This window comes from Nelumbo lutea, chromosome 1, assembly GCF_056320005.1.
Source record: "Nelumbo lutea isolate HS-2025 chromosome 1, American lotus-T2T, whole genome shotgun sequence".
Lineage (NCBI taxonomy): Eukaryota > Viridiplantae > Streptophyta > Magnoliopsida > Proteales > Nelumbonaceae > Nelumbo > Nelumbo lutea.
This window is the reverse complement of record NC_142684.1, coordinates 110,378,243-110,400,757: the sequence shown is the minus strand read 5'-3', so window position 1 is coordinate 110,400,757 and position 22,515 is coordinate 110,378,243. Positions and strand designations below refer to the sequence as shown.

Below are 22,515 nucleotides of genomic sequence, written 5' to 3'. Positions count from 1 at the left end.
AAATTGACTTACAATACTAATTGAGTAAGCAATGTCAGGACGATTCACTATGAGATAGTTCAACTTTCCAACTAATCTTCTATATCGTTTAGGATCATCAAAAGCATCTCCATCCTTTGTGAATTTCTGGTTAGGAAGCATTAGAGTACTGCATGGTTTGTCTCCCAGTTTTCCAGTTTCTGTTAACAGGTCCAAAACATACTTCCTCTGAGATAAGAAAATGCCTCTTTTTCCTTGCCACCTCAATCCCCAAGAAGTATTTTAGGTGCCCCAAATCTTTAGTATTGAACTGGCTCTACAAGAAGGATTTCAAGGATGAGATTCCTTGAAATGCCTCTTTCCATTTGCATCCAACCGCTTTCTTACCAGCAAGTAAATCGACCAGATCCTAAGTACCATTCTCAGTCAAGGCATTCATTTCCTCAAGCATGGCATCACGCCACCCAGGATGGGATAAAGTCTGGTGAACAGTTTTGGGAATCCCTACATAATCAAGAGAGGCAACAAACAACCAAGAAGTAGAGGACAAACGATCATAGGTAACATAAGAGGAAATTGGATAAGTACACTGACGTTTACCTTTCCGAAGAGTAATAGGTAGATCAATATCACTGGGCATTGGATCCGATGACGAAGAAGAGACCGGTGCCAAACTTGTCACAGGAAGATTAGGTCATCGAGAATAGACTTGAGTAATAGGTAGTTTTGGTTGAGAAGGTGGTGGTGGAGGTATTGGAACAACACTGGCGTCTGGACCAGTGATATGATACACTAGTAGATCATCATCCTCTTATGGACACACAGGTGTAGATGGAGCAGTAAAGAAAGGAAGATGTTCATGGAATGTAACATTAGCTGACACAAGATACCTGTTCAAGAGAGGAGAAAAACATCTGTACCCTTTTTGGAGACGAGAGTATCCCAGGAAGACGCATTTTAATGACTTAGGGTCCAATTTGAAAACCTGCAAACGAACATCACGAACAAAACAAGAACATCCAAAGATACGAGGTTCAACAGGAAACACAGATTTATTAGGAAACAGAATCTTATAAGGGATCTGATCATTTAGAATAGTGGAAGGCATGCAATTAATCAAAAAACACGCTGTAGAAACAGCATCAGCCCAAAATTGTTTAGGAACATGTGTTTGAAATAAAAGAGCCCTGGCAGTTTCAAGAAGATGTGTAGATGGAGTATCAACACAAGATGATTGATGGAGAATTTCATTCTGAGCCATGTAAGTCTAGAAGGAATCAGAGAAATATTCTTTGGCATTATCACTTCGCAATGTATGTACAAACACATCAAACTGGGTTTTTTTTTCAGCACAAAAGGTTTTAAAATGTGAAAACTCAGAACGAGATTTCATTAAATAAAGCCAAGTCATACGAGAAAAATCATCCACAAAGATAACAAATATCGAAATCCAGTTTTAGACATAATAGGACAAGGTCCCCAAACATCTGAATGTACTAACTCAAAAGCATGACTAGCCCTTTTATTAACTCGAGAAACAGACGATAGACGATGATGTTTTGCAAACTGACAAGACTCACAATCTAAAGAAGATACATCATGAAACTAAGGAGATAACTTCTTTAACAAAGGGAAAGATGGATGCCCCAACCGACAATGAGCTTCAAAAGGAGATAAAGTACTGGAACAGGCAATGGTCTAAGGTTCCTGGGTATCCAAAATGTACAGAACTCCTAATTCTCGTCCTTTACCAATAATCCTCTTCGTCATAAGATCCTGAAACAGACATTGATCAGGAAAGAATGAGATACAACAGTTAAAAGTACGAGTGAATTTGCTAACAGATACCAAATTAAAAGAAAATTTTGGTAAACTCAATACGGATGACAAAGAAAGTGTTGGTGTGAGATTGATAGTGCCAGAACCAAGGACAGAAGAAATAGAACCATCTGCTAAGGTGACTAAAGAAGGAAAAGTGTGTGATTGGAAAGTGGAAAAGAGACTAGGATTACCTGTCATATGATTTGTTGCACAAGAATCAATGACCCACTGAGAGGAAGAAGAAAGAAGACATGTATTGGTTTTATCTGACTCAGCAAGGGCAATGATGGACTAAGAGTTCTTTAATGTCTCTTGATACTAGGTAAATTTCGCATACTCATATATAGAAATTGTAATGGTCTAATCTGACGATGGATGAGGATCATCACTCGTAGTTACAACATGAGCTGACCGAGACTCAGAAGACTTCTGGTTTTTCTTTAGCAATTTCAAGCAAGTCCTTTTGGTGTGTCCTGGTTCATGACAATAGTAGCAAACTACTCCCCCTGTGGCCTGACTTTTAGCATTCCGACCACTATTACTGTCACCTCTGCTACTATTATGAGAACGAGACCGGCCAGTTGATCCACTATTCTGACTAACAAGTGCACTAGGTTGTTGTACAGGTGAGGTATGGGAACTAGTATCTGTACGAAGGACCCTAGCAAAGACCTCTTTTAAAGAGGTAATCTCAGGATTAGACAGAATCTTTCACTTAGCACAATCAAATTGAAGATTAAGGCTAGCCAGAAAACTCATAATAGCCATCTGTTCACGTTGAGTCCGTTGAACTTTGATATCAGTACTGAAAGGTAACAAGGCGTTCAATTCCTCATAAGTGCGTTTGAAATTCATGAAATAGGTCTGAAGAGACTGATCCTGTTGTTCAGCCCGATAAAATGTCTTGCAAACATCAAAAATACGGGAAATATTTTCTTTACCAGAGAATAGAAAAGCCAAATATTCCATTAGTTCTTTTACAAACTCACATTGAGAGACATGACCGACGTACTCATTCTCAGTAGAATTGCGGATTTGCAAAAACAATTGAGCGTCAATCCTTAGCCATTCAATGCGGGTCTCATCAGTAGGAGGGTCCTTAGTCAAATGGTTGTCCTTAGAGATACTCCGTAAATACAAACGAAGTCTTACTCCAGTCTAAATAATTAGTTCCGTTTAGTTTTTGTTCAGTGATTTTAGACAGAATGGGGATAACACTAGGCATAGCCAAGTTCTTTTGTTCAATGGCCATCATAAACACAGGAAAATAAACTTTTAACAACCAGCAAAGCTAATAAAACACACTTAAACAAAATCGGCAGCAGATACAACACCCAAACAGCAAGAAACCACAACTAGCAGCACCAAAATATCAACTGTATAAAAAAAGAACAGAGAAGAAAGACTTTCCTGATGGGCAAACAAACACCACAGGAGTAACACCGAAGCTGAGACGATCTTCGGAAAAGAGATCGGTGAAGGTGGGTAGGCCGATCTGGGATTCTGCTTTCACTGGTAGGGACGGTGAGATGCAGATGTCACTCGGAATGGGTGACCTAGAGATCGCAGCTACTGCTTGGGCAACGTAAAGAATTCAAAGCTACTCACTAGGGCAGCAGAGGGAAAAAAACCAGAAATTAGTTTCAGACTGGAATTAGTGTCTCCAGCTCTAATACCATGTGATAGAACAAGAATTGGAAGAAATTGATGTCTTTCAATTGAGAAAATAGTACATATATATACAGCCTTGTAGATACTAAAAAGGAAGAAAATCATACAGCCTTGCAGATACAAAAAAGGAAGAAAATAATACAGCCTTGCAGATACAAAAAAGGAAGAAAATCATACAGCCTTGTAGATACTAAAATAGAAAGAAAATCAAAGAAAGAATAATTCCTATAATCAAGCTATTCCTAATTGGGCTAATACTACATATTTACAGCCTATAATTTCGTAACAGATGTAAAGAATGTGTTTCTCCATGGTGATCTGGAAGAAGAGATATACATGGACATTCCACCGGGTTTTGGAGAAGGCATTAAGGGGAACAAAGTTTGTAGGTTGAAGAAAGCACTATACGGTCTCAAACAGTCTCCGAGAGCATGGTTTGGAAGGTTTACAAAGGTGATGCTTAGTACAGGTTACAAGAAAAGTCAAGGTGACCACACATTGTTTATCAAACACAGCCTTAGGGGGAGTTACTGCTCTATTAGTCTATGTGGACGATATAATCGTTACAGGGAATGATAAAAAGGTAAAGGAAGCATTGAAAAACTATCTTTCCAGAGAATTTGGGATAAAAAACTTGGGGAGACTAAAGTATTTTCTCGGAATTGAAGTTGCACATTCTAAACAAGGCATCTTTATCTCTCAACAAAAGTATGTTGTTGATCTTTTGAGAGAAACAGGAAATATAGCATGTAAACCAGCTTCCACGACTATAGATCCCAATCATAAACTTGGAGAAGCCAGCGAGAATGCAAGTGTAGACAAGGAGATGTTCCAAAGACTGGTTGGAAAACTCATTTATCTTGCACATACACGGCCGGATATTGCATATGTTGTAAGTGTAATAAGTCGGTTTATGCATAATCCTAAAGAAGTTCATCTGCAGGCTGCTCATCGAATTCTGCACTATTTGAAAGCCAATCCAAGGAAAGGAATTTTATTCAGAAAGAATGGGGGACTGGCTCTTGAAGCATAAACAGATGTCGATTATGTAGGATCTCCAGTAGATAGATGGTCCACTTCTGGTTACTATACCTTCTTGGGAGAAAACTTAGTCACTTGGAGGTGTAAGAAGCAAAATGTAGTGGCTCGGTCAAGTGCAGAGGCAGAGTTCAGGGCTATGGCACAAGGAATGTGTGAATTACTCTGGTTGAAGATAATTTTAGAAGACTTGAAGATTCCACGAGAAGAGCCTATGAAACTATATTGTGACAACAAGTCAGCCATCAATATTGCTCACAATCATGTTCAACATAACAGGACAAAGCACATTGAAATTGATCGACACTTTATAAAAGAGAAACTGGACAGCAAGTTGATTTGCACTCCCTATGTATCTACAAAAGGACAGCTGGCCAATGTACTTACTAAAGGGCTCAATAGTACAGACTTTCGTAGAATTGTAGCCAAGCTGGGAATGGAGGATCTCTATTCACCAACTTGAGGGGGAGTGTTGGAAAACGTGGGGTTACTGGTGTAGATGCATATTTGGTAGTTAGCATCTATATTTGGTAGTTGTGTAAAAATAGGAATGTGTGAATATGTATTCCTAGGATTTTGGAAGAGTATAATCCCTTAAATATGGGGATTAAAATAGTTAGTCCTTTAATTATAGGGATTGATTTAGGAAGATGTTTTCCATTTATTGCAGCAGCTTACTATATAAATATGTCGGTTGGCAATGGAATGATAAGATCAGTTTTTTACCATTTCAAAACACAATCCATTCAATCAGAAGACATTTTAAAGACTAGCTGAAGGGCACATATGCAAGTATAAATAAAAGGGTAAAAAGATGAAAACACAAATTGTGAATTTTTTTTATATTGTGCTTCTTTAAATGCCATAACAATGACTGGATTTAAGGATTGAAATATTTAAGCAACTACTTTTTGCAAGCATTTACATTATATGATGATATTAAATATTCTGATTTAACTTTTATGGTGTGGACGTGAAGCCAAGGCAAGTATCGGCATTACGTAGTAAAGACAAATATTTTCTTGAAAACCACCTATCAAAATTAACCCCTATCCTTTAATATTTAAGAAGGTAATAATCTATAATGTTGAATAATTTATTTTAACAACTAGGATATATCTATTTGGGTAAATTATAAACACCCACCCTGTATTTAGGGAGTCGTGACACTTGGCCCCCCAAACTTTGTTTTGTAACAAAGAACACACCCCCATGGTACTTCTGGATTTCAGCACTTTTCCCCCCACCATTAGCATTCCGTCAATTAACAACACAGAACCCATTGACTATCATGTAAAGTTTATACATTTTTAAAACCCCAAACTACCATTATGTTATTTTTCAAGACTATTTTGTCCTTATAAAACACAAACTCATGCCCTCTCTGGAAGTTCTATTGAATGAGCAGTTCATCTTCAATGCCTTGAATGAGCAGTGTATTTTCAAATACTGTGCTTTACCATTGGTAACTTCGCTTTCACTATTAACCCCGTTAACTGATCAGGGGAAAAATGATGGAAACTAAAAGTACAGGGGGGGGGGGGGGGGTCTTTGTTGCAAAACAAAGTTTGGAGAACTAGGTCTTACAACCTCCTAAGAACAAAATGGGTGTATGTAATTTACACTATCTATTTAACCCTCTATTATGGAATATTTATTTATAATAAAAAAGTAATAGTAATAATTATAGCACCATGGTAAGGATTGATCTAAAATATTTAGGAGAAAAGGCCCAATCTGCAAGTTGGATTTGGAAAAGGCATGTAACTTTGTAGATTGGAAAATATCTTATCTTGTTCATGGAAGGATGGCTCCAAAAACCTGCTACCATTATTCCATTTCATTATGAGAACTAATGTCCTTAGTATGTTAATAAGTCAAACGAACATAACAAATTTGATCAAAGGTTTCGGGGTAGAAAGAATTAGGTGGTTGTGTCTTATCTTCACTTTACAAATGAAATCAACATATTTTTGTGAGAATCTGGATGAGAATGAGGACCAAAGCCTGAAAAGCATCATCAATTGTTTTGACTTTTGAATGGATCACAGGGTTAAAAATCACCTATGAAAAAAGTTGCTTTAATGGAACTATTTTTGCCTCATAGGCTAGAGCATCGTGCCTTCATATACAAACAAGAGAAAGGATGCATATAGTTTGGTTATATAAAAAGGAGTTGGAATAGGGTTTGTTGACTGTGATCACCCTTTAGGGCTATCTGGAAATTCTAAACATTTACACATGTTTATTGACATAAAATTTAAGTTACCAATCAAAAATAAAAATAAAAATAGAGCAATGTGCCTTCAGGGAATGGTTATTGAGAAATTCTTCAAAAGGTTGCCAACATGGAAGAAAAACTAAATAACCCTTAGAGGAAGAACCACCTTAATCAAATTGTTTTTTACAAACATAGGGGAGATATTGGCTAAGAAGGGCTTAGGGGTGACTTTAAGACTAGATATAAGGAAAGGTTCCAAAATAAATTTCTGAGAATTGCAAATTCTTAACAAAATGGTAAAAAATATACAAAATTCAAAAACTAAGTTTGTGAAAGGAATATTTTAATGGAACTTTGTAGAGATATTTACAATAAAAGATTCTATTGACTAATTTAATTTCAAGGCACTCTGAGCATGTTTTAAATAGAACAAAAGGATGAAATTTTTCTTTGTTAGAGAAACAACTAAAGTTCCAAAAACTAGGGCCCTTCATTTAGTTTTGGGATGAAATTAGGTAGAATGAATGGTGATAAAAGTCTATAGGGGCATCTGAGAAAATCTAGAGATGGTTTGGAACAAAAAGATAACCAATTGAAACAAGAAATTGGGTTTTGATGTAAAGTAAAGAAAAACACTCATGAACCAGTTTCAATCCTTTAGGATGTTGAATTGACTCCTTCAGTGAAGAATTTGTAGTCTGTTTATGGATGTAATGGATGCTTTGCAAAATCAAAAATAAGTTAAAAAGAAAAAAGAAACAGAAACCCCAAAATCACTAAACAAGGCATAGTCATTCTAGGGCTTATGGGAATCATTTACCATAGCAAAAAATAACAAAAATCTTACTTGAAGTATCATTCACAACGTTTTTGAAGCAAGATAATGTTATCTAAATAGGCACTAGGGTCAGCCAAACTCCTTCCTTAACTAAGAAAACCCAAAGTTATGATTCTGCACTCATACTTAACACAGAAAACTAAATAACTAGTAAACTACTTAAACAATGGCTAGGGAATTTTTATCTCAACTATGACTAGAAAGGACAAACAACTAGGCCAGGTCCCACAAATAAGTTAATAGCTTATAAAATGACCAAAAAACCTCTAGCATCTATAAAACAAAAATACATAAACTTTTAGAAAATTTCATATTTGACCAATTGTATACTCCATAACACTTGGAGTGATGAAACTCAAATTTGATGGTTACTCCATTGGTAATTTTTGTCCTTCTGGAGTGGAAGCAGCTTCTGAAGATCACAATTGTCTATTTGGGGTTGATTGGTACAAGGAATGCAACCAGAGCAAAGATCCTCTCCCTTAATCCATGGACTTTAGTTGACATGGGTAACCACAAATAATCCAACCCTAAAACTTCTGCACACAAGCCTATCATTTTCCTTATTTTGTTGAGGGGGAAGTGGATTATGGGGAAATAGGAAATACATTTAGCAAATATTATATGGATTTCAAAAAGAAAGTAATTAGAAAACGAATCAAAGTTTGGCACATGCCTTCTCAAAGGTCTCACGTAATACTAATGGATCATAAGGAGTCATCGGTATGCACCCTGAGTACAATGGTGGGTTGTACCACCTTCTAAGGTCACCTACATAAGATTAAAACAAACAAGAAGCCTATCATTTAGCAACAAGAAAAAATAAAAGGAAAACAATTTTCTACTGTAGAACAGGTTCTTGAACTTTTCTTACAATATTTCTATGAACTAGGGAATTAAAATATAGAGCCTTCTCTGAAATAACTCCACTATCTTAAAAAATGATAAAACAAAATTATCAACACTCTGAAGTAAGATAATAATTTGATGTCTCAATAAGGAAGGTGCTAGCTAGGCAATCCCTGCATCTTTTCAAGTTGGAGGAATCTTTCAAATCATGAAGGAAACATCTTATTTTGCAAGGACCTATTGTAAAGGGAAACTCCCTTATATGGTAACTTCCATATGGTTATTGATTGGATGAAGAATGTAGAAGGTCCTTGGGTCTTCATATTTACCAGAAGAAGGCAAACATCTCATAATGATGGATACCTCAGTCCAGTAGAATATGGATGTGCTGGAGTCTGACACTCCATGGATTATTGAGGACACTTTTACATAACATTTCCTTTTTATCTCATAATTTATTTAATTAACAGAACGGTTAGAGTATATATATATATATATATATATATATACATATGAACTATTTTAAAAATATATACTTTCAGTTTCCCATATAGTCCACGGTTTTCCACCTTGCCAGGCCAGACTCTTGGACACACATTGAATTCCAACTTCAATGTTTGTGTCCATGCAATACTGACTTGGTCGTTTAACTCCTTAATTGATTCTCATGTGAGAAATAGAGAGACAGGACTTGTGGATGGCTCAAGGACCAGGGTTTCAACAAAAATGCCTAATTTGTAGGGGTGAAATTTGGATTGGGTCGAGCATTTGTTAAGTTCTGAATGGGCCCAAACCCTAACCTGAGCATAACGTAGTTGAAGTTCCTCAATTTGGCAATCCGACTTGCACCCCTACTAATTTTTGTCTGTAATCAAGGGCTTAGTCAACTTTTCTGTAGTTTTTTTTTTCTTTTCCTTGCTTGCAGTGCTACCCCCAGCTATTGTTTTTTTCTTTTTTTTTTTTTTTTGTTCATACTGAACCAACAAAATCTCTCTGGTCATGGTTAATAATAAAAAAATCCATCTAATAAGAACTTCTAAATATATCTTTTTTTCAAAAGCATTACATCTTGTAAGATCCAAATTTTAAGAAGAACTAAAGCCTCCAATTTAAGCCAAACTAGTCAATCTCTTCGGTAGAGATTTCATGGCTACTTCTTAACTCAAATAGAAGCTTTTCAGTTTAACACGATTGGAAACAATTTTCATGTATTACCTAACTGGGCAAAATAAATTAATATATCTGGTACTGGCTCTACAAAATTGATCAAGTACCATGTTTGCTAGAATAAATATGTCCAGGAAGGAAGGAGATGAAACGTTCACAGTCATCGTTCAAAGCTTTCATTTCTGATGCAGTGATCCTGGTGAAGAAGCAGCATCAATTAAGCACAAATGTCAAAATCTTTTAAATATATAGATTTATAAATGAAAATAACTAGTATGTTGAACAAGACACCAAATCTGAGTAGCATGAATAAGATAGAAAAGGGAACTTCATTTAAAATTGTGGATGATGAGAACTACCATTAAGAGAAAAACTGATATGCTGAGGTGGTGTTTGGAATGTTTCAAAAAGAATAAGTTCCCATGAATTTTATGCTTATAAGAATCACCTTTAAGTTCTGATATGTGAAAAAGAAAAGACAAAAAAAAAAAAAAACTCCATAGCTAATCCTTCAGTATTCCCACAAACATTGTTCCTAGAAGTGATCCTATATGGAGCTCAAAACTTCAGCATCACAAAAGAACCATTTCTTGGTTCAAACTTCAACCTTCAAATAGTGGTTCTCCATTGCAAATTTTTAATGAAATGCATCATTGCATCCCAAATTACATATCTATACTACTCTATTTCCTCGTTGATCCTCAAGTTCCATAATCTACAGAACCTATTATACCTCTTTTACCTAAGCTCATTGCTACATTTTATACTACAACCCAATCAAATCCTCTAAGACACCTATTTCTACTCTAAGACCAGGAACTATCAAAGCTTAATTCCTTGAAATTTGCAACTCTAAAACTTGACATTCTAACAAGTAATCATTGAGTGTAACAAGTGCCTATTGCAGATGCATAAAAAGAAAGTCACTCATTGACTTCAATGAAGAAATATATAGTAATAGCTTGTAATAGTGACTTTAGCTCAAAGAGAACCAGAACCACCTAAAATGTAGTTTGTATACCTAAAAATCCACTTTATAACATTCTCCAGAAGGTAAGGATCAAAAGAAAAATAACTGAAAAAAAAAGAGATGCAGCAAGGATTAAGTTACATGGCATACCATCAAGACCCCAGCCCATGTATAGAGGGGTAATACCAATAGGATCTCGAGCAGCAATGAAACTTTTGTCACGGGTATCAAGCAGGACAAAGGAGAACATGCCATCCAACATGTCCACAAAGTCCTCTCCATATTCCTCATACTGTTACAGATAAGAAAAAAATAATAAAAAGGACAGACTGCTATAAAGAAAACATGGCTATCATTTCTATTTTGTCCAAACTTTGTAGAGAAGAGTGCAGAAAGTTTTAGCATCCAACCAAACCCAGGGAGAATAAATACTACAATGTACAAAATCCTAACACCTGCATCAATAGCAGTAAGGCTACTGAACAAAAAGAATCTTCATCACTTACAAGGTGAGCAATCACTTCACAGTCACTTCCTGTTCGGAATTTATGAGACTTTAGCTTTCCTCTCAATTCTTCATGGTTATAGATTTCGCCATTAACCTACAAGAAATGAGTTAGTAAAAAACCAATAAGCTAAATGCAATGACATGCAATGAAATTTTGCAAAGATAAACAATGAGAACTTTATGTTGATAAATTTTAACAAACAATACTCATACTGGATAATCATTGACGAACTCTGAACTGACATGGAAGGGAGGGGAAGGAAAACCGAAAAGTCATATGATAACATGAAGACTAACAATGAAATTCCATATACCGGATCCCAATATAAACTGTCCTGTCTGTATTCTTGTACAAATTCAGTAAACTCAGGTTAAAAAGCCAGAAGTTAGGTCTGTCACTCTGTCTCCAGTCCACACCTCCTAAGATCCCAAATATCAGATCAATATCATTTGTTCTATTGGACCTTGGTTTCACAAACGACTCTCAGGGAGCTAAATACATTGATTTCTTTAACACAGATACATGTGTATATGTTTGTGTTTGTGATTGCAAAATCATTGTTTTTCCCTTATCTACTATGGTATTAAAGCTACACTTAACCAAAAAGTTCACAAAATGTACACTACTTCTTTTACATATACACATTGATCTTGAGTCCACAACCTACAAAAAGGGCTTCAATGTTAAACACTTAAGTGAGGCAGTCACTTTTTCCCAAATCACCTTTCTTTATATAAAATACAAGAGTAGAAAGATAAGGTGTCAATCCTCAATTGACATATCACTCAATACCAACATTTACCAACTGGCATGTTTCAATGCATGCCACCTTTATAAATAAAAGCCTAGATAAGACTATGAAACAACAAGAGGGCTTCATTGACATAAATAGTTCTCATAAGTATTAAAATGTTGATATGATATGCCTATATACGCTTCGATACACTGATACAAAAGCCTTCTATAATGTTTAAAACTTTAGAGATGTGGGGCCCAACCCTCTAATGATTGTATGGTAAAAAATAAATAAAAAATAAAAACATGAGAGTATCGGAGATATCAATATGCACCTCTAAGTAATGATTATGGAACCTAGATGTTTGCCTCCCTCTGGCAAGTATGAAGACCCAAGGACCTACTTGGGTTTTCATTAAGGAAATATGATTATGGAACCTAGCGAACTACCCTAGGATACATGTTTTTACTTGAAAAAGTCCATCGCCCAGGTGACTAGGCGACTAGGCACCGCCCTGTTGCCTAGCCTCGCCTTGGCACCTTGAAAACTATGCCCAGGTTTGCATGCACTAAATAAAGAACAAAATGATACCGTAACAACAATTGTCTTGTCTTCGTTATAAAGTGGTTGATCTCCAGAAGTAGGGTCTACAATAACCAACCGTTGGTGAGCAAGATAACAATCTTCATGACAATATATTCCACTCCAATCAGGACCTCTGTGGCGCAGCCTATATAATCAATATATCAAGAAACCAAAATAAAAGGATCAGGTGTTCTATTCTCTTCACATGTCAAGTTAATAAGACTATGAATTGTCAAAGTAGTCCGGATCCATAAAGAAAACTAACAAGTAATCATATAGAAGATATCAAGTAGTTTAGATCCAAAAAAAAAGCTTTTCCTCCTTGATCTCGCCCACAGACACTCCATACACAGAACAAAGTGTGTGACTCTGTCAAAGCTGAAACTAAGAACATGCAAAAATCTGTACAGTTTGGATCCTGAAATTCACAAGTGTGTTACTCTAAAGCATGTGAACTGATTAGGCTAGAGAAAAGGGACGTGCAACAAGACCATAATAAGTTTTCTTGTTTCCTTCTCAATGCAGATTTCCACTGAATTAAAAATACTAAAAGTATACATATTGAGTCCAATCCACCAAAAGCAAGCCATGCCGAGTGTTTTTGAGAATAGATATTGGAGAGGCTTCCATCAAGCAAATCACCAGCATCAAATTTGCCACTCCAGTCCAGCTAGCAAAAATGATGTGTTTTATGTATAACTACTACTAAAGTACCAATCCATAACAAAAACTCCGACACAAGTTTGCAAGGAGACAAACTAAAACTTGTGTAATGAAAACTACAGAAACAGAGCATAGAGAAATTCGAGAGGCAAAAATCCTTACAAAGAAATGAAAACATGAAATGACAAAAATATTATATATATATATATATGAAGAGAAATTGCATGAATGACCTAAAATCTCAAACTTTTGTTACAAAAATTAAAAAACAAAACGATCCGAACCGATGAACTTCAACATCATACGTAGATGATTTCTAGTACCCCAATAGAAGATGTCCAAAATGCAGACTAGATTTGACAAATGCTTACCTCCGAGATAGCTCGATGATTCGGGAACGTTTGGCCTGAGAGTTGTCGACACAACCGAGGACGGCGAGGATTCCACACATGGCGGCTGTTCTATCTCTCTCTCTCACTCGGAGGAGAGCGAGTCTATGAGCCAAAAGAGCAACGAGTCAGAGTCTAGTGGCGGGGTTTCCGCCTTTTATGACGGCAAGAGATACTACAAAGCACGATTTTCAAACATTCCACTTTTAGAGTGTTGCGTGGCGTCGTAGATTCGTTGCTGGTGCAATTGTAACAGTTGTACTCAAATTTATTTTTGTTTTTCTAGTCATTGCTTTTTGGTTTTCAAATGCTTATTTTTTTGCTTCATGGGGCTACACAACAGGGGGTAGCCCATCCCCTTGCCGGTTCCCAACGACTCCGGTTCTTCGTCTGCTGCTCACACTACTACAGCCACTACTAACAACGTACCACAAGCCGTACATATCATATGGAACATTAACTTCTCATTATGAATGACAGAATACAGGTACGGGACATATTTTCAATGTACGATGATTAATGTGCGTACCAACATACGGACCATGATTACGTATCTTAGTCTGGCTCAGTTCGTAGGTTGTCTGACTCGTCGGAGTAGAGGCCGGAGATCACGATGCCACCAGGGGTTGGGGGTTAAGGGTTAAGGGAAAGGGGAAGCCCCATGAAGCAAAAAAAAAAATTACGGACAAGCCCATTGCATATTTCTGATTTTCACTGCAGATTTATAAACATTCAAAATGTCAAATGCCCCACTCTATATATCAATGCCCAAAATGTCAAATGCCCCCACTCTATATATCAATGCCCGTGTGAATTTGCATTAATTTTGATCTGGCACCTAGGGTGTCCACAGTTCGATTAATTGAATCGTGGGCATATTTTGCAAACCGAACTGTAGTACCAGTTTTTTCATTTCTCCAAATCAAAATCAAATCGATACCACCGGTTAGCTGATCTGTTAGTTTCAGTTTTTGACCGGTTCGATTCTTTGGTTTTTCGGTTTTTTATATTTATAATATATATCATATAAATATATGTGTAATATTATATTATAAATAACAAATGATATGTAATATATTATAAATATTTTAAAAATATATAACATATATAATATATTTATAAATAGATTATTATAAATATAATATAAGTATAGATGTATATATAATATATAGAAAATATGTGACATATATTAAAAATATATATAATATACATATAAATATATATACCGATCAATTCAATTAACAACCGATTTTTTTGTAGGTTAACCAAAAACCAAACCGGTTCTTTGGTTTTTCAAAAAATCCAAACCAAAATCGAACCAATTGGTTCGATTAACTACATTTTGTGGTTCGGTTTTCTCAGTTCAATTCGGTTTTTCATGGACACCCCTACTAGCACCTACCCCAAATGTACTTTGGGCCTAAAAGTTCTGACCCTGGGCTGAACAATCACTCTCCCTTGATTATATCCTTTTACTACTTCATTTGGTGTTCAGATCTCCTACCCACAATAACCCTGATCACACCTACACACAAGAAGACACCACAGCCTTGAGTTCAAATCTGTGCCCCACGTAATGGAAGCCCGCCACTTGTCTTCCCACACGAATTTCCCCTTCAACATGTGCCAAGCTGATGGGACTATCATTAGCTCCAAAAGCATCCAAAACCACAATCTCCATGTTCCCGCCAAGTTCGGCTTCAATCAAGGCAAAGCCCATTTGAGTAGTCTTTAATGCCATGCATTGAGAATATCTCCTTACTTGTATGTTTTAAAATGCAAGGTTGCAAAAGGATGTTACAACGGTGTGGGCACAGGTTTGCCCTAATAGAAGTAGGGGTGTAAATGGATTGAATTCGAATCGGATCAAGCAATATCCGAATTCGAATTTGATTAAAAAATTTAATATCCGAATTTGATTCGATATCCAACGGATATCGAAAATTAATATTTGAATTTTAATCCGATTAAATATTCAAATATTCGATTCAATTTGAATTCGACTAATTAATCATTTTAGGTAATTAATAAATATATAAAATAAATATTTTATTTAAATAATTTAATTATTATATATATTATTTAAAACATTTAAAAAATTTATATATTACATGTAAAAATTAAATAACCAATCGAATTCGAATATTTATCGAATTGAATCAAGTCATATCCGAATTTGAATCTGATTAACTATTCGGTATGAATAGGATATCGGAATTCGACCGATTAGATATTCAAATTATCCGAATTCGATTCGATTATGTCGAATCTCGAATTCGAAATCGGATTTTCGAATACCATTAACCCCCTAGATAGAAGCCAACCTCGTTTTCATCCTCACACACCACGTCAACAATGATAGGCATTGGCATCACGTCGAACCCAACAGAATCCGTGAAGTGGATGAGAGGGAAGCCCGCGCGGTAGGAGAAACTTCGCCACTATAAATTTGGCAATACCCAGAAGTGGTAATAGTCTGCTAGTTCAGGTTACTTAATTGATGGTAATGAAATGCTTGTGCTTTCTAAGTCTTCCTCGCTACAAGTGGAGAAAGAGATCATGACCAATCTCACCATTGAGAATGGGAAACAAATTTACAATATCTTCCTCAAGTACGCTTTGGAGATACTTTAGCTGACCTGCTCAAAAAATTTGGTGCTTCGTTATTGGAATCTAACGTTCGACGTTACACGAGATCAACTCTTCGAGGTCTTCATTTCCTCATATATTCTATTATTCTCTAGATGGAAACAACGAGATTAAGGTTGCCGATATTGGGCTGGCAAAGAAGGCAGATTAGGACAAGAGAGCAAGAGAATGAAAGGTGGGGCGTTTAGATTAAGAGATACTCCACTTTACATGTTGCATGAGGCGCCGACTGACATATAGGCTCTTAGTTAAGACCACATCAGCCCCCCACAAGATTAACCCCCACAATGTCCCACAACACATTCCCGTCATGTATTGGGAACATCTCTCGATGATAATCCCAAAAATGATGATGTCATCATTGAGAGATGTTCTCAATACACGGTGGGGATGTGCTGTGAGACGTTGTGGGGGGCAATCTTGTGGGGGGCTGATTTGAACTCCTCTTAGTTATGCCGTGTCGGAGATTGTAATGGACAAGCCAGCAGGGAAGTGTGGGGCTAACACCCACGTTAGCGCCCTACTGTTTTCGGATTGGTTTTGGCAAAGAACGGCAGGTGATTCTATGGGGTTCTCACACAGGCTCCGAACTGAGGGCAGAAATATGGAGATTGGGGCGAGTTTTGGAGCTAATGCTACGCACATGTGAGGGGGAATTTGTGCAGAACGACAGGTGGCGCGGACTTCCATTGTGTGGGGCATTTGTAGGGCGCTCACCGTGGTGCACAAATTTGAACCTACAGCCTCACATTGAAAATGTTTCCTTATTTTCATATACGAGATTAGATTCAGTAATTACACTTTTTCCATAGCCTTTTACAGTCGTAAATTGAGGATATCTACTTGTATTTTTTTTTTCATGAAAAGATATTCTCAATAAGAGAATGCAAGGGATTCTAGAGGTGTGAGTATGCTCGTGAGGATCAAATCCAATTTCACATATTACTATTTATGGGAGATGTTCCTAATACAAAATTGTAGTGTTATGTGAGTAGGAGATCCGGAATGCTACATATATTTCCCCTCTATCATCTTTAACTATAACTATGATGTATTCACAAGTCACAACAAAAACTACCCCAACATGCTATGAATACGTGATCAGTGATGGTGTGACCGCACTTCTCACTGTGAGACTAAGATCTATCATATATGGAACATTTTAAAAATAGTTTTTTGCTATGAACAGAAGGATGGTTTGATGGTATCCACCCCATCCAACCCAAGGTTTAAAGTATTGATACATCCCAAGATGTATCCATACTTCTAACCATACTCCTTTTATTCTCCCTTTCTCTATAAATATTATTTAAAAAGATAGATTCCCAAAAATACGGAGTATATCATGATGATACTTTGGATCTTGTATTCTAGCCCTAACAAGATTTGCCTATAAAAAGTCAAAATCAAAACGGGTTTGGGACATGTTTAGGATTTTAGATAAGGTTTTGGTAAAAAAGTTTGACAGTTTGGATACCCAAAATTCTCGCATAATTGCCATAACTCTAGTTTCATACTTAACTTGAATTGGTGGAAGTATTAGGCAACCCATTCATCTGGTTTTTTTGATTTATTAAAAATTTTAAGATTCAACTGCCAACACCTGGCCCTTCTTAGATATTTATAGCAAATGACACTGGTAATCCTATTTTTCTAGCATGATAGGTTGAAAGTGTGGGTTCTGAAACTCACATTTTGTAGCATATTGCGTTGTGCTTAGGGGTGTCAACAGTGTTCAAAAATCCAATTTCGAATTAGAGATATGGCATAATTGAATCAAATTCAGATAATTCAAATATTTAATCAATCGAATTCGGATATCCTATTTATACCGAATAGTTAATCGGCTTCGAATTAAAATATGACCTGATTTGATTCGATAAATATCTGAGTTCGACCGATTATTTAATTCTTATATAATATATGAATTTTTTAAATAATATATATATATATATTATATAATAATTAAATTATATAAATAATTTATATATTTATATACTTTATATAAATAAAATATTTTTTATATATTTATTAATTACCTAAAATAATTAATTAGTCAAATTCAAATCGAATTGAATATTTGAGTATTTAATCGGATTTGAATTCCAATATTGATTTTCGATAATCGAATTCGGATATCAAATTTTTTAATCGGATTCGAATTCGAATATTGCCTGATCCGATTTAAATTCGATCCATTTACACCCATAGCTGTGGTGTTTTCCAAAACAATGGAATTTAAAATGTGCTAATAAGGTAAAAATATATTTGATGCTGCTCAATCCGAGGTGGTGCACGAACTGAGGAGAGCAACCAAATAGTCCTTGCCAACAGGGCAGTGCGGAGCTACAAGGACGAGGCTGCGCTCCAAGACCTGTGATCAAGAAAGATGTCAAAGGCCCGAGGTGTTATCCTCGGGTAGGTACTCCGACGCTCAAGTCAATAGGAGGTGATGGATGGCCAGACCGAGCAATAAAGGTGTTGGTCTGAGCAAAGTAACAATATGGGTGTCCAAAGTTGGAATCCCTTACCTTGAGCAAGGAGTGCCTTTTTATAGCCAAAGATCCGTATCCTGGTCGAATTGGGATTCCAGGGTTGTCAGGATAAGGCTTACCACCGAGGTCCTCGGGCTAGAGTCCTATTCCCTGGCGGAGTTGTCTTCCTTTCTCCTCTTATCTGTAGTTGTGTCTATCCGCACGGCGTGTAGCTAAAGTGACTGAGGGATAAGATGGGGGGCCACAATAGTAGCATAGCTCGGCTAAGCTATCCCGACGTAGACGGGCTATGTCGTCGCGACCGAGCTATGTTGACGTGGCTGGGCGCACTGAGCGATGACTAGGCGGCCACATGTCTATCAGGACCAACTCAGCCATGCCTCACTATACGAATGGCCATGGGCTGGCGATCGGTCTCAAGGGGATTGTGGGCTGATGATGGAGATTGGAACGTCGTTGACAACTATCACATTTCCGAATGAGCTGGACTGCATCTTGCTTCATCGACAGCCAAAAGTAACCTTGTCGGAGTGCCTTATGTGCCAGGGTGCATGTGCTAGGGTGGTCTCTGCAGATACCTTTGTGGATCTCCCTGAGAACGTAATCTGCCTCACTTGGGGAGAGACACTTCAAGTAGGGGAGAGTGTGCGAGGGGCGGTAGAGCTGACCTTGAATAAGGCAGTACTGGACTGATCTATGCTAAAGTCTCTTTGCTTCTATCCGATCTTCTAGAAGTGTACCTTCCCGAAGGTATTGTGTGATGGGGTCCATCAAGGACGAACCATGCTGTACCGGGAGGATGAGGAGGGTTGTCAGTGCGATGCTCGACTAAGCCAGCATGTCTAACCGCACTGTTGTGTTGAGGTCAATTTTCGGTGAGCTAGCTGGGTTTGACAGCACATCAACTCGTGTGTTTTCGGCTTGAAGAATCTCTTGGATGTTGAAATGCTCAAGCCAGTGGATGAGCTCTTGCACCTTTTGTAGATAACTCGCCATCATAGGTGTCCGCGTCTTGAACTAACAGAGGATCTGGTTGACTACCAGCTGGGAGTCGTTGAAGGCTTCAATTTTTTGAGCTCCTAGGTCTAGAGCGAGGCGAAGTCCGGCGATCAGGGCCTCATACTTAGCCTCATTGTTGGATGCTTTAAACTCAAACCTAAGAGGGTGCTCTAACACCATGTCATTTGTGCCGAGGAGAATGAGGCCAGCCCCGCTGTCTTGCTAATTTGATGAGCCATCCACATGCAGAGTAAATACTTGTCGTGGCGGGGTAGGATCCTCGGTGGGGAATGTACATTCGGCAATGAAGTCTGCCAGGGACTGAGCCTTGATCGCGGGACGGGGCGCGTACTTGATGTCGAACTCACTCAGCTCTACGCTCCATTTGATTAGGCGACCAAATGCCTTCGACCTTTGGAGTACCTGCTTGAGGGGTTGGTCAGTGAGTACTCGAATGTTGTGGGCCTAGAAATATAGCATGAGCTTTTCTGGCCGAGGTGACAAGGGCTAGAGCCATTTTTTCTAAGTTAGAGTATCGGGTTTTCGCACTACTGAGGACCTTGCTGGAATAGTAGATCGATCTTTGTACCCGACCTTCCTCCTTAACCAGCACCAAGCTGGCGACCTCATCCCTGACTGAGAGGTAGAGCAATAGCTCATCCCCTAGGCTTGGTTTGGTGAGGAGAGGCGGCGAGCTCAGGTACTGCTTCGGCTCTTAAAAGGACTGTTTGCATTCCTCGATCCACTAGAAGTCCTTTAATCGCTTGAGGGCTTTGAAGAAGGGCAGACACCGGTCAGCGGATTTAGACATGAATCTGCTGAGGGCGGCTACTCTATCGGTGAGTCGTTACACTTCTTTGTGAGTCTGGGGTGATTGTATGTCAAGGATGGCCTGTATTTTCTCTGGGTTTGCTTCAATCCCCCTCTATGTAACCATGAACCCCAGGAACTTACTGAAGCCGACCCCAAAAGCGCATTTGGTTGGGTTCAGCTTCATTTTATACTTCTTGAGGGTGTCGAAGACTTCCTTTAGGTCGGCAAGGTGGTGCTTGACCTTCTTGCTTTTCATGAGCATGTCGTTGACGTACGCTTCCACGTTTTGGCCGAGCTGGTTCTTGAATACCTCATTTACTAGTCACTGATAGATGGGGCCGATGTTCTTGAGGCCAAAGGGCATCACCTTGTAGCAGTATAGGCCGCAGTCAGTGATGAAAGCCATTTTCTCCTAGTCATCAGGGTGCATTTGGATCTAGTTGTACCCCGAGAAGGAGTGCATGAAGCTTAGGAGTTCATGCCCTTTCGTTGCGTCAACGAGCTGATCGATCCTCGGTAGGGGGAAGCTGTCCTTAGGGTAGGCTTTGTTTAGGTTGGTGAAGTCGAGGCATTTGACTTCTCAAATGAAGCCAGCATCAAGCAACTTCTGCACTTCATCAGTGATCACTTACCACCATTATGTAGCGAAGGTTCTCTTCTTTTGCTTGATAGGTCAGTAGCGAGGGTCGACGTTCAGACGGTGTGTGATGACTTCAGGGTCAATCCTCGGCATATCCACTGCCGACCAAGCGAACACGTCAGCGTGATCCCTTAACAGCTATACAAGTTCTTCCCAGAGGCAGTTATCTAGGAGAGAGCCAACTTGGACCATCCTCTCGAGGTCTTTCTCGTTGAGCATCACCTGGATGAGGTCTTCGACAAGTTGGCCGCGCTGTGTTCTCACCTCATTTCACAGATCATAGGCTTCATCCATCAATGTTTCCTTGGTCGGGCATGGTCCTCGGCAGGAGAGCAAGTAGCACTACCGCACAGTTCTTTGGTCTCCACGCGCTACCCCTATGCCGTATTCGGCAGGGAACTTCATGGCAAAGTGGAATGTGGAAACCGTAGCCTACAAAGCATTAAGGGTTCGCCTGTTGAGGATGATGTTGTACGGTGAGGGGCAACGAACCACAATGAAGTCTACCATGGTCATCGTAGTGATGTCGTTGTCTCCGATCAGGAGGGGAAGGGTTATCCTTCCATGGGCAAAAGGAACTCCCTAGAGAAGCCATTAGGGGAGTGTTGACAGGGGTGAGGCGCTCTTTGTCGATGTCGAGCTGCCTATGTCAACCAGAATTTGCCGCATCTCGAAGTTGGCTACCTTGGCTGTGATTATCAAGGCGTCATCGTGTGGGGTCAGAACCCCTCGGATGTTGTCGTCAGTGAAGGTGATTGACTAGTCGCACTTCTTCTTGTGTCCCCGGTTGTCAATTTCTTACATCCGCGCATACTTCTTGCACCCCGAGCTACTCTCTCCTCCTGCGGCGATCCCTCCTGATATCACATGGATCACACCGATGGTGGTCGTGCATTCTCCATGTGTTGTTCCTCCTGCGTTGGCTTCTTGCTTTTGTCGACAAACCCACCGAGATACTCATGCTTGATCAGGTCCTTGATGTGGTTGTGCGGGTCAAAGCAGTTCTCTGTGTTGTGGCCATGGTCTCTATGGAATTCGCAGTACTTGTTGTGGTTCCTCTTGTTGCCTTGTGTTTTCATCTTCTTGGGCCACCAGATGTAACTACAATCACGAATCTGCATCAAAACTTAAGACCATGGTGTGTTCAACGACGTGAAGTTCCAATAGATCGGCAACAGTGTCGATGGTCTGTGGTCGGGTTGGCGGTCTTGCCTCTTGTGATCCCAATATGATCTTTTTGACTTCCGCTCCTCTATGTCTCTGCTCTTTCTGTCAGGCCTTTCTTCCTCATCCCACAGTTGTGCTTGCGCTTCTTCTGCATTAATGTATTTCTGCACATGGCTCATCAGCGCAGCTAGGGTCTACGGAGGGTTCTTGGAGATGGAGAATTTGAATGGTGAGGGGTGGAGCCCATGCTGAATAGCGGTGACAGCTACGAACTGGTTCAGGTTCTTGATTTGCAGTGCTTCTTTGTTAAATCTTG

At 38.6% G+C, this 22,515-nt stretch overlaps 1 protein-coding gene across 5 annotated transcripts in view; it reads right to left on the bottom strand.

Moving 5' to 3' along the window:
* Nucleotides 1-13,566, bottom strand: part of LOC148876775 (asparagine synthetase [glutamine-hydrolyzing] 3-like) — a 56,659-nt gene extending 43,093 nt beyond the window's left edge. For 2 of the 5 annotated variants that reach the window (XM_088969196.1, XM_088969238.1), the window contains exons 1-6: nucleotides 13,419-13,566; nucleotides 12,391-12,529; nucleotides 11,061-11,156; nucleotides 10,705-10,846; nucleotides 9,692-9,780; nucleotides 8,245-8,339 (exon numbers count right to left, since the gene is read on the bottom strand). In XM_088969196.1, the coding sequence (XP_088825322.1) occupies nucleotides 8,245-8,339; nucleotides 9,692-9,764 (168 nt within the window). In that variant the 5' untranslated portion in view covers nucleotides 9,765-9,780; nucleotides 10,705-10,846; nucleotides 11,061-11,156; nucleotides 12,391-12,529; nucleotides 13,419-13,566. Of the gene's footprint in view, nucleotides 1-8,244; nucleotides 8,340-9,691; nucleotides 9,781-10,704; nucleotides 10,847-11,060; nucleotides 11,157-12,390; nucleotides 12,530-13,418 lie in introns of those variants that run through there. The other 3 variants (XM_088969203.1, XM_088969213.1, XM_088969223.1) reach the window with 3 other exon arrangements.
* Between the last annotated feature and the right edge of the window lie 8,949 nt (nucleotides 13,567-22,515).